The sequence below is a fragment of the Rhamphochromis longiceps genome, linkage group LG7 (assembly GCF_057381845.1).
Source record: "Rhamphochromis longiceps isolate RC_006_pf linkage group LG7, R_longiceps_female_GT1.1, whole genome shotgun sequence".
NCBI lineage: Eukaryota > Metazoa > Chordata > Actinopteri > Cichliformes > Cichlidae > Rhamphochromis > Rhamphochromis longiceps.
The window spans coordinates 23,537,362-23,550,616 of record NC_140563.1 but is presented as its reverse complement, the minus strand read 5'-3'; the positions used below and the strand labels follow the sequence as shown (position 1 = coordinate 23,550,616).

The window sequence follows — 13,255 nt, the reverse complement described above, 5'->3', positions numbered from 1 at the left end:
TTTGTGTGTGCATATGTGTGTGTTAGAGTGAGCGAAAGGGAGAAATTGAGTGAGCTGAAAGTAAGTGGCCATACTGGCATCTACATCCATTAGTGTGTGTCTCTCTCTGTCAGTGAGTGTGTGTCTGTGTGTGTCAGAATCAACGAGCGGTTGGAACTGAATGGGTTTCCTAAAGAATGATACACAAGAAATATGATGTAAGAATGTGTTGCTGTCACTAAGTTATGTAATCATCTCTGCCCGTAGTCATTCACTGTCTTTTAGATTTGTGATTGTGTGTGTTTATTTGTGTCTTTGTGCTTTCTTTCTAGCACCTACATGTTTTATTTGTAACTTTTTTAGGATTTGTGAAGATATTTTTAGATATTCGTCATTATTCTGCAATTGATATTTGCAAGTCTGGGCAGCTGTGTGTGTGTGTGTATGTGTGGGTGTGTTACTTTGTTTGTGCTCCTTCCCAAGTTGAAAGCATTTCACTCCTGCTCAGTCGAGTGGCTCTGGATCATACAAATAAAAATAAAGCAGCAACAACAACAAAAATAGAAGAACAACTGTAAACCATAGACTGTATATGGATGATGGACTATTTTTTTGGACTACCTCTTTGAACCCTTGAATGTGGCATTTTATTTGTTGTCATCTGGACTTCTGGATGCCAAAAGTGACAAAATTTGGATGAGAATGTAAAGTTATCGGCTGAAGTTAGCTTACTTTGTTAGCAAGGTGTTACGGCCCTAGCAGGGCCTCCTCCTGAAGGTGCCTATGTGGGCGTGTCCTTCAATCTCTTCTGCCCGAGGTGCCACCCTTTCTCTTTTACACAGCTGACTCACATCAGTAATTAAAGGGATTTAAGCTCAGGGACAGGTGAGCTCTGGGCCAGAGTGCCATGTGAATGGTTACAGCGAGTGAGCTGCTCTCTCTTTTTGACTTACGTTTTACTTTATTGACCAACGCTTGAGTTTTGTTTTTCCTTAAATGGTGAAAGTGGCTTGTCCGTCTCTTTTAGCTGAATATTAATAGAAACTTTAATGAAACTCTTTAATTTATCCATTTTGCCTCTGTCTCCTTTTTCTGACCCGGACACATTTTGTTACTTCCCCCCCTCATCGCCTAGACCCCTTTTAGGTGAACGTAACACAAGGCACATCCAGCAACTGTATTGGTGTATGGCACAGATCCAGATACTTGGTAATTAAAGCTAACATAAATGTAATCATTGAAAAAGCTCAGCACAGATGTTTTGGAAAGCCAATTCCAAAAATGGAATACTGTGTAAACTGCAAATTTCATAAATCCATATTTTATTAATAACAGAACAGAAGTGAGAAAATGCACAATTTTTAAGAAGTATTTTTGGGGAATTCTTAGCCTTTATTATGATAGGAGAGTTGAGAGTGCAAAAGGAAAGCTGGGAGAGAGAGCAAGTGGAAGATGGAGAGAAAATGGCCCGGGGAGGATACAAACCCAGCTCTCTGCAATACCCTCACAGCATATGGGTCATTTGCTTAGTGACAACCAGAACATGTACCATTTTAAGAAAAATATTAGCTCATTTTGAATCTTTGTGTACTTAAGTTTGTAAAAACAGCACATGTTCACTAAACAGCCTCGATTTTGCAGCTTCTATATACAAATACACAGAAAAAAACCTGCACTTTTTATTCAAAGTAAATGTTGAGTCAATCACCATATTGATGCTACATACCCTGGGTAATTTATGTGCCAGTTTCATCAAGATTGAATCAGTTTTTTAGGAGTGAAGGTGTAGTTGCTTTATAGCATATAGCTTTATCAGTAAAGAACATAAGATTGAGGCTAATTTACACACGTGTAAGATACTGACTGTGAGCACTGAAGGGGATCACAGACTAAAATTCCATTTCAGTGACACTTGTGATGTCACGCACTGATGGTGTCAGGCTTCCTCTACAGTTTTTTGTACTCCATGATTTATGCACTGTGTTCTTCCACTGTTTCTCTCTGTGGCTCTGTCCATCTCTTTTTTGTTCTTTGTCTCACCATTTCTTCCATCTGGCCCCTTACTGAGCAATCTCTCCATGTACAGTGGCTTCATTTCACTGAAGCTTCCCTGTTCATCCAAAGATGCCTGTGAATCTCAGGCGATGGAGAAATTGTCAAAAACTTGCTTAGATCAGCCATAAATTTCTCAATTTTCTTATTTGTTTAAGGCGCTTTCTGGCATTACTGGACATTACTTAGCCAAAATAAATGATCTCTACCCTTCCTTACTCTGGAGCAGGCCTGGGGTCTGTGGCATTCATTTTGTCTATTTTTAGTGGTCAGCCTCCCTTGGCTTTATTGGCTGAATATTACGCTTCGCCTGCTCAGGATGCAAACAAACATTTCAGCTGAAATGTCACTGGATGTGGTTTGCATTACTTTGATGTTCTTTTCTGAAGGTTTTCATTCAGCATTAATTGATATTTACAAATGCAATCAGGCAGTGACTGCAAGAGAAAACATGAAGAGGAGAAATTAGATGCAGCGTCTCCTGAAATTCTCTCATTTTCAGCATTTTGCTGAAACTCCTGATCAACCTTAAATATTCTTATCATAAATATTTGCCCAAAACCCCAATCTGTGGTGAAAAGAAATGCCACAGGAAGATGAACAACCAAGAATTCACAATTTCAGATTAGAATGACAAAATGCAGTTTAAAATGTAATGAGTAGTATAGATATACTAAGAAAAAAAACTAAGATGACAAATAATACTGTGAAGCACTAAATATAGTATGCATGCAGTAATAGAACAGACATATACAGTGTAAAATAGATTACATTTAAAGCATTTACACTGGAATCAATGCGGTCAATTTCCTGTTTTGTTTTTCTTTTTTCTAGTGGAATCCCAGGAAAGAAATGTGGCACTATCATAGTGAGAGCAGAAGAAGTGAGCAACTGCAGGGTAAGAGTCTGTTTGGTTCACCTGTTGGCCATTTTGAAGTGGACTTTTCGGACTTTGAGATGCTGTGCTTTATTTATCTGTATTCTCTGGTTATTTTGTCTTCTTCAAGTAAAAATCACACAGATCGAACTAAAATTGTCCAACATTTTAATATTGGTTTCACACATAGAATACACGTATTCATAAGCTTTACACACGACTTTGCACTATGGAGTTGGAAGGATAAAAAAAAAAGCATTTAATTTAATGTCAAATACCCCCATCTTAGTTAGAAAGGCTAGTTACTTGTGTCGTCAATATATTCATATATTTAACAATAACTATAAATGAGAAACTGTGCTTCTCCCTCTGTGAGACACATAATCCATTGTTGGTTAATTCACCTGCTTTTGATGCTAATGAAATGAAATCCCCCCTAAAACTGGAATGCTTTTGCAGGTTTTGCAGGTGGCCACAGACCTTTGCTCTGTCCTGAATGGTGCTGAGCTGTGTGCACAATAAATGATGCTGGGACCTGATCCCATGCTCATGTAGTCTGTTTCTGACAATATAGCCAGAAACATGCACATGAGTAGTCTGCTGGAGGGCGTTTTGTAGGGCTCTGGCAGTACTTCTCCTGTTTCTCCTCCCACAAAAGAGCAGACACTGGTCCTGCTGCATGGTACAGCCATGTCCAGCGCTCCCTGTGCCTATCTCCTAGTATCTCTTCCAAACTCTTGAGGCTGTTTTGGGAGATACAGCAGACCTTCTTGCAACAGTGCAAATGTGCAACCTGAATGTGCTGCAGGCATCATCTTGTGCTCCCAGTAGTGAATCTGTCCACCCAAGCATTCAGTTAATATAGAAAGCAGATATTTCCCAAGGGAAGTTCTCTGATATTCTGGGCTCAAGTCTTTTATTTGCTGACATTTTTGTACAACATCATACAGTCAGACCCATGTGTTAGCGTCAATCCTTTAAAACCAAAGAACCATTTTGCAGCAAACTGCTACAAAGATAAATTAATTATAAAAGTGACAGAGATGCCAGTTGACTGTGTAATAAAATCAACCAATTCAATTAATTAAATCAATTCACCAAACAAAAAGCCATGGGATCAAAAGGAAAATAACACAAAACAAATATATATAACACACATGCACAAGTCTTCACCATCCTATTGACCAATATGAATACTTTTTGTATTAATAGCAGGTCATATTTTATGTCTTTAGAGCACTTCTGAGGCAGTGTGTCATGTTTGTTTTGGTCCCTTTCTTCCTCTTTAGGAGTCAGTGATGTTACAGTTTTGTGGGAACAAGCTGGATAAGAAGGATTTCTTCGGAAAATCAGATCCGTTTCTTGTGTTTTACCGCAGCAACGAGGACGGATCGTAAGTTGACAAGTGACTTCTTATTGATATCCAGCGATTACATACTCAGCTATTATACACATAAAAACACACATGCAAAAATTTCTGAAGTACATATAGACTCCGAGCATGACGGTTAATGCTCTAAAAGCTTATACACGGAGGATGTACAGTAGGAGCTAAGCCGCCTGTGTGATGTTACATAATGCTTCCTGTTGTATGAGTGACTTATGCCTTCCATTCAGAAGCCGTAGATGCAGAGGTGAGCGGAAATAATAGCACAGAGTTGACATGAGAAACATAAAGAGAGGATGGATGGATAAGACAGAGTTAAGTGAAAACTGCGTGTGGAGGTTGCAGTTTCTTTGCCCTGAAGATGCTTTTATTCAAGTCGACTTCAGCGTCTCGCACTTAACACATTTTCTTTTAGTGCAGCTGGGTATTTACTGATGCAGCCTAAATGTTCCGCCGCAGGGTTTAACAGCAGCAAGCCGTGGTTACAAAGAGCCAGTCCTGATCCCTCATAAAACAGAAACTGGAAGCTGTTTCTTCAGCTAAGGGTCAAGCTTCCTGAAACGCATTTTAAATGAAGCTCTCCCTCAATGATAAGGAGATGAAGCACTGAGGGCTTTGTTTTTGTTTTGTCTTTTTCTTTAACTTTGTATGTCTCGCAGGTACACCATCTGCCACAAAACAGAGGTGGTGAAGAATACTCTGGATCCAGTGTGGCAGGCTTTTAAAATTCCCGTCAGGGCGCTGTGTAATGGTGACTATGACAGGTATAGTAGGACACACAAGGGGATGCATGAATGTTTACAGTTAAATGGAGAGAATATTAATATACACAACAGGAACAGGAATATAGGTGAGCATATTTTTAAGCAGAGTCAAGCCAAGACATGTTTGGATTTGTTTGTGTTCTTATTGCGGCACAGATGGAGAAATTCTGGGTTAATAACTTTGTTTAAAATAATAATTTGGCTGATAACTCATGTATATGCTAATATTCCTTTTTGTGTGTCTAATTCTGTTTTGGTCTGAAAGTTAAAGTTTTTAGCTCTTTATCGTCCTTTGAATACTAAATAGGCACAGACTTACAAGACTTAGGTAAACTAGATGTTTGGGCGATGTTTAGGAGCTCCTTTGTATGGAAGCCCGTTTCTGCTACTAAATTTTAAAAAAGTATCCATATCTCAAAATTTCAAGTTATCTTTCTCGCAATTTTGACTTAATAACTCGAAATTTTGATTTATTAACTCAAAATTTTGAGAAAAGTAACTCAAAATTTCGAGTTAGCGCTGCCAATCAGTAATCTATGTGGAATGCGCACTCAAAACTGGATCGCAACAAACTGGCGCTTTCGAGAGTACGTTTGTAGATAGCAAGGCCATGTGATTCAGCTAATAACACAAAGATTCCATCATTTGTGAAGCCACGATGAAAATAATTAGCAATTTGTGCGTTCATGACTGGCTGTAATACCGGTAACTTAGCTGTAGCATTTGTAGCTGAGGGCTTCAGCTTCCGGGTAACAAGGAAATGACATCAATCACGTAGATTACCGATTGGCAGCCCTAACTCGAAATTTTGAGCTATTAACTCAAAATTTTGAGTCAATTTTTTTGACATTTTGAGTTAATATGTTATTAGCTCAAAATTTCCAGAAAATAACTCAAAATTTTGAGAAAGATAACTCAACATATCAAGTTATGGATACTTTTTTTTAAAATTTAGTGGCAGAAACGGGCTTCCATACCTTTGAGATCCTTTTAAAAATTATTTAGTAATAAGTAGTAAGTAAGTAAAGCGCTTCCTTACTGTTAGCTTGCAGAAAAATGATGCATGCTAATGACAGTTTACTGTAGTTACCCAGGTTTTTACAATTTTAGTACAGTGTAACTCAGGTAGTGCGACAGGCCAGGAGTTAAACTAAAGAAAATGCTATAGAAGAGTTACGGAAATGACCAGGTTCTGACATGTTAGCATTAACATGAAGATCCAATCGGAAATAAAATTAGACAACTTGGATCTTCAGAAAGTCCTGACTGATACAGCTATAAGCCATTCTTTCAATTGTTTTAAAGGACTACAGTCAACAGATATGAGTGTCAAACTTTGTTTTTGCATGGATAATTTATTTTTAACCTCCTAGGACCTGGCATCCACATATGTGGACATCACATTTTGGGTTGTCTAGACCAAAATACTAAATTTTGCTCTACAAGTGCCTGATATCCTCGTACGAGGACATTATACTCCCACTGTTCTATCAAAATTTAAAATGAATTTCAGAAACAAAAATCAGGTTAAAAAAAAAATAAATCAGGTAATTCTTTGTTTTTACATTCATCAGGTCCCAATCAGCCCAAATAGCAGAGAGAAATTAAAAATGCATGCCATGAAAGAGTTGCCGTGCCATAAAAGAGCATGCATAAAAATATAACAGTAGAATGCAATACTGTTACAGTTAAATGCTTCAGAAATCGTTAGAACACAGAGCTGTAATTAACATTTTAATTTTATTTTGTTGCAGAGTGCACTCTTTGTACAGGTGTCTATTTCTAAGGTGACAGCTACAGATTAAAGATTTGGAACCTAAACCTGGATACATTTAAACATTAAAGCTTACCAGACCGTAGTCTTAGAAAGGAGATGTAGAAACTTCTTTAGTTTGTCTAGAACTTCCTCTCTTTGCTGAGGACATGTGCATTCCACAGACCAGTGGCCAGCTCTTTAAACAGAAAAATAGTAAATCTGTGGTGCTGATTGATTTTTCTTAATGGGATTTCACTCAATCCACTTGTTTCTCTGCACAGGAGCATTAAGGTGGAGGTGTACGACTGGGACAGAGATGGAGGGTGAGAGAGCAATGCTTTCCTGCATGTTAAAGCTACAGTGTGTGGTGCAATGGTCCATGAATTTATGCAGTATCATTATTTAATGTATTAAAACTACATTCTAAAAAGAGAGATACCAGCGAGACTGTTATTGTGTGTTCTTAAAATCCAAAAAAGCTGCCCTGTTAACATCAGAGCATATGTGCAAAGTAGGGAAGTGCTTTTGGGATTTTGCTAACAGACCACTCTCCAAAGTGGATGTCCTTATACACACTCTTGTTTTTCACTGTTAAAGAGTAGACACTGCGGAAAAATATCTCAGCAGAGCCCTGCACGTGACAACACTCCCTTCTACTTCAAATATACAACACATTAATTATTAATATTTTCTGAACTGTCTCTCAATGGTTACCTTCATGGTGTCAGGCAGGGAATAAAGATCGTGTTTATCTTTTGAAGCAAGTGAATTCCCAGTACTCAGGGGCACAGTTTGCCCCTTCATTGTTCATTTCATACACAGTTTGTGACATTTCAAGGGCGTTTTGCCCTGAGCTCCTATTAATATCTGACCCTGAATTCCAACTCTGCTGATTATCTCTGTGAAATTACATAAATGGTTTCTACACCCACGCCTACAGTAACCAATGAGCTTCTCAGTGATAGTCCTGCTCCTTGAAGAAGACTTCAAATATTATGCACACTACAAACAAATTGATCCAATCTGTTATTCTCTAGCAGGCATTTGGACCATTCCTCTTGTCATTATTATTATTTTTACTTTTCCTGACACAGCTTTACTACAGTGTTTCCTGTTTTTAGCAATGGCCTAATGTGACTCTGTGTGTGTTCTTACAGCCACGATTTCATCGGAGAGTTCAGTACAAGCTACAGGGAAATGTCCAGAAGCCAGTCACAGTTCCACGTCTATGAGGTGATAATCCAACTCCTTTTCCCCACACCTTTCATAATATTAATTATTCATTATTCTCTCATCAAGATATCTAATTCAATTCAATTCAGTTTTATTTATACAGCGCCAAATCACAACAGTCGCCTCAAGGCGCTTTATATTGTAAGGTAGACCCTACAATACATACATAGAGAGAAAAACCCAACAATGAGCAAGCACTTTGGCAACAATGGGAAGGAAAAACTCCCTTTTAACAGGAAGAAACCTCCAGCAGAACCAGGCTCAGGGAGGGGCGGCCATCTGCTGCAACCGGTTGGGGTGAGAGAAGGAAGACAGGATAGAAGACATGCTGTGGAAGAGAGACAGAGATCAATAACAAGCATGATTCAGTGGAGAGCGGTCTATTAACACATAGTGAGTGAGAAAGGTGTCTGAAGAAGAAACACTCAGTGCATCATGGGAATCCTCCAGCAGCCTACACCTATTGCAGAATAACTAAGGGAGGATTCAGGGTCACCTGATCCAGATATCTAACCAAGACATGAACCTTCAAACAGCTATTTGAGCTCATAGAGCGGTGTTAACATATTATTAATGTGAGGGGTTTACACAGCTTACGTGTCAACACTGTAAGGGTAATACTCTCTGATACACCCACTGAACGAGAATAAAACATGCTTCAGAGACTGTTACCCACTGTTGCATGCCGTTGCACAATGTTTAAATAAAACATGTCATTCAACCTGGAAACAGCAAAATGCTGTGCCCCATTTTCAAACTGAACATACCCGAGGCAAGTTGTTATTAAAAAATATCCTCACAAACATTTTAACTAGTCCATGCAGGAGATCGGGCATTTTTAACAAAGAGAATGCTTTGAAAAAAGTGGAAATAATTCAAACGCATGTAGTTTTTCACTTGAATATAGGACACATTGTGCAACTTCAAAGCATTTATAGCGTAATCTCTGTACAACAGTTAGTATACAACAGAAGCTGCACAATAATTAGAGCAATACCAGGAGGACATGTGATCTGGAAAGCTTCTACGTTGTGGTCAGTCTACAAAAGATTAGAAAATTATTGTTGGATTCATTCACTTTTCACTGATTTAAAGTACACATTTTTCATGCTATATTTTCAAGTTGAAACCAACTGTGGTCACACAGTTTAAACAAATGATTTAGTTCATGCCATGCTCAGGACAGCTGTATTTTTCAACCTCAGTGCCATTTAAATACTTTAAATTTGGTGCCATGACAAATAAAGTAAATACTTCGATCTAATAAAATTTTATAGGCTACAAAGCACTAAATAAAAAGAAACAGCTAAGTAATGATATCAAGTCATTAAATAAAAATAATTGACATTATCATGAAAAACTGGAATACTAGAGTAAAGAACTGCAGGTCTGTGGGACTGAAGTGGGTCGGATGAGGCTCACTTCTATCTTTAATCACAGCATTGCGTCCATACAGAAGAACATTTACAGTAGTTTTTCCCCACACACTGCAGCGTGAGCACAGGCTCAAAGTCAGGAAAAGTCATTTTTTTCTGTGTAATGTGAACATAAGTTTTGTCTCTCTTCCCCCTGGGGCCAGAAAGCTAGATGAATAAAACCAGACAAACACATTCATCAGAGGTTGGAATCTGACTGCTCTTACGCTCGTGGATTGTCAGTATACGATGCATCACCTTGATCCGGTAGTTTATAATACCAGGTGCACATGTTCTGAGTTGCATATTTTACGTTATGTTTGAGTTTTGTCCGAGTCAACATTTTCTAGAGCCACCTTCAAGTGTCATTTCTCACCAGTGGGAGTGTATATTATCTTCCTATAGTTTTCAGCAGTTTTTGCCTGTCCCAAGGAGGTTTGTTTCAGGGTTCAAGGATATCTTTCTGCTTGATCGTGAGGTGGCGTTTAGGGCAAGTTAGAAGTGAATTTCTAGTCTGGATCCAACAATTTTGGCAAGAGTTCTTCAGCATTGCTTGATAGGACAAAATTGCTAATTTCACATCATATTTGAACGAGCAAATTGTAAAAAGAAAACAATGGTAGAAATAGTCTTTTCTATACAGTCTTTGATTGCTCTTGTTATTTATTTGTAGCTCACATAATGATCTAAAATGTAAAAGACTCACTTTATTGTTGTGTTCATTTGTATTCCAAAGACTGAAATGGAGCATTATAGCTGGGATTATACACGGATTCTTTAATTACAGTGATTAACAGGCTGATATACAGCCATCCAGATGGAACTCACTAATATGTGTACTGCACGCTGTTAAGCAAGTTCCCTAAAAGGCTGTGCTTCCCTCTTGTCCTCGTTGCAGTTTGCTGACTGGTGTATCAGCTGTGTTCGAGCTAAGCATAAATCACTGAAAGTTAAGAGTCAGTAAAACTATGAAGCATAATCTGGAGAATAGATGTGGGGAGAGCAGGGTGCTCTCTCCACTCTCGTGTGATGTAACTGGGGGTTATCAAATCATTTAGACCAGTGCTGTCTTCAGCTTCATCAATCCTTAGCTCAGTTTTTAATTTTCTCCAAAACAGAGAAAATCAATTGTTCCTTGAGCAGAGGACAAGTAATAGAATACAAAATGAAGTGTGTGAACATGTTCTGAAAAATGTTTGGGGAGTGTGTACACTCTGTTGGAAGCCTCTATTGGAAGCAGTGTCCTGTGGCATTTGGAATACATGAATCTGAAGAGGGAGAGTAAACAGAGCTATTTCCATCAGTAACACCCACTGCAGTGTGCTGATGGAGATTCAGACATGTTTAGTTTTAAGAAGGCATGTGTTTTAATTTATGGAATAATCTGTTTTGATGATTCAAACTGATTTCTACACAGGTGCTAAATCCAAAGAAGAAGGGGAAGAAGAAGAAAAAGTACCAAAACTCAGGAACGGTATGCTGTTATTGTTACTCAAGTTGTCCTAATATGTTGGCTGAACTTTCATGCCATGTACCGATACAAAGTGATGCCATATAAATTCTGTACTTCCAGTGTTCCCTAAAACCTTTCTTCTGCAATATCATAACAGTGCCATCCTCATTTTTATGTGCGTGAAGCATCTGATGTTTACTGTTATCATCGCTAAACTTAAGGATTAAAGTGCCCTATCAAAAATGGATTTTTTTTATTGGTGAGATGTATAGAGGATTTTATCTCAGGTTATTTTCTCAAATATCCCCCTCAATGTTCAGAAATGTTTGGTTTGTTTTCTCATATTTTCCTTACAGTGGTGCAAACGTCATATTAACAGTCCATTAAGAATCGGCTTACATCCACTGTTTTCAAGGTCAACTTAATATTTTATTAGTTAAAAAAGTCTTATAACTTAAAAACTGTAATTTTTACAAGTATATTGTCCTCATATGGAATGTACTGGATAACAATTTGAAATATTTCACATTTGACCTCTGACCTCTCCTTCAAGGTCTAAGTCTATATAATGATACTATATATATGGTTAAACTATTTCTTACTGCCATTGTTTGTTTTGACAAAACATTGGCATATAGAGAATTATATAATGATATATACTGATCCTAAATATCACATTACTTGGACTTCTTTCTTTCTTCTTCAAGGTCAAACATGTAAAACTCATAAAATGTCTTTTATGTTTAAAACTACATTTAAAATTCTGCTGACTTTGTTTTTGTTACCAACATGTAGGAAATGCTGCTGGTTTATGTGGACTCTAAATATCACATTATAGTTTACATTAAAATATCATATCATATTTGACCTCTGACCTCACTCTAACGTTTCACATCTGTCTTTGTTTCAAGTTGACCAAAATTACATTATTTTTTACTGAACTACAAGAACAAAGAAAATAAAATCAACATATAGAAAATACAAGACAGTTTCCTTAAAAGTAAATACTGCCTAGAGAACGTGCTGCCTTGGTGGGGTTTTTCGCTCTCAGCACTTCTTGATTCTCCTTTATGGTTTTACCTTAATTCTGGCATCTCGACACACACCTTGTCATCTGTACCATGAGCTGAAAAAGTTCTGAGCCACCTGCACTTTGCTTCTATGGGAGCTGCTTGACATGAAGCTCCCAGTGCAGAATTTTTGTGGTGATGTTACATGCTCATCTGGGTTCAAAAGAGACACCCCCCCCCACCACACACACACACACACACACACACACACACACGCAGATAAAAAAATCCTAATCTGGTTTATTTTCTCTATGTCATCTCTGCATGTGTTGGTGTGTTTAGTCTTATTTAGTTTTAGCTTAATAAAATACTATTAGAATTATAAAATAGCATAAAAACCACAGTGGAGCAAAACAGAAAAGATCACAGCCCTAAAAAATAAATGTTAGAAACATTTGATCAGTGGTGTAAAAATGTCTCATCAGAGAATCAGGTGCTACAGTGACAGATTCACACTGCACAAGTACTTCCTGTCTAATTGGTGCACATGTCTGCCTGCAGGTCACTCTGCTGTCCTGCCTGGTGGACACTGAGCTGTCTTTCCTGGACTACATCAGAGGCGGGTAAGGTCACAATAATTGATAACATACAGTACTCAATTAGGCAGCAACATTAATGTCATCATTAAATTCTGAATGGCCTGGAGTTAGCAGTGTAGACGCAGCAGAGAGGACTTCCGCTGCCTTTTATCTCCCACTTCCAAAATGAAGACAGACAGCTGCCGATAACCTGCTGCTTAATTGCTCATGCTGCGTGCTTTGAAACATGCTATCATATAATCTGGCTCGATTGATGGCTCTCTGTTTCTCCTCATGTGACTTATTTATTCTGTTCTTTTATTTCTTGTAGGACTCAGATTAATTTCACAGTGGCAATTGATTTCACAGCATCAAATGGTGAGTGTTTTAAAGCTCTGCCCACATATTATTGAAATCTCTTTAGTGTATCAACTAGGGCTGCCATGATTTGTCGACTAGTCACGATTACGTCGACTATCAAAATCGTCGACGACTGATTTAATAGTCGACGCGTCGTTTGAAGCTTTGTAAGATCACAAAAGACGCAGGAATAAGTGGCAGGATTTAAGAGTGTAATAACGGACTGAAACAGAAGATGGCAGCATTGCATGTACAAGGATGTCAGCTACCGTTAAACCCCGAAGAAGAAGAAGAAGAAGCAGCTGTGTCCCAGAATTCATAGCGCGGCCCAGCGCAGTTTCCAACAATGGCGGCAGCTAGTTAGTTTTAATGTTACTCTTATTATTCTTTC

At 38.1% G+C, this 13,255-nt stretch overlaps 1 protein-coding gene across 2 annotated transcripts in view; it reads left to right on the top strand.

The window, feature by feature from the left end:
• LOC146665334 (copine-8-like) overlaps window positions 1-13,255 on the top strand; it is an 82,839-nt gene that overhangs the window by 50,361 nt on the left and 19,223 nt on the right. For both annotated transcript variants that reach the window (XM_085412934.1, XM_085412935.1), the window contains exons 7-14: window positions 2,866-2,929; window positions 4,198-4,301; window positions 4,955-5,059; window positions 7,097-7,138; window positions 7,973-8,048; window positions 10,881-10,937; window positions 12,488-12,549; window positions 12,836-12,882. In XM_085412934.1, the coding sequence (XP_085269060.1) occupies window positions 2,866-2,929; window positions 4,198-4,301; window positions 4,955-5,059; window positions 7,097-7,138; window positions 7,973-8,048; window positions 10,881-10,937; window positions 12,488-12,549; window positions 12,836-12,882 (557 nt within the window). The remainder of the gene's footprint in view (window positions 1-2,865; window positions 2,930-4,197; window positions 4,302-4,954; window positions 5,060-7,096; window positions 7,139-7,972; window positions 8,049-10,880; window positions 10,938-12,487; window positions 12,550-12,835; window positions 12,883-13,255) is intronic.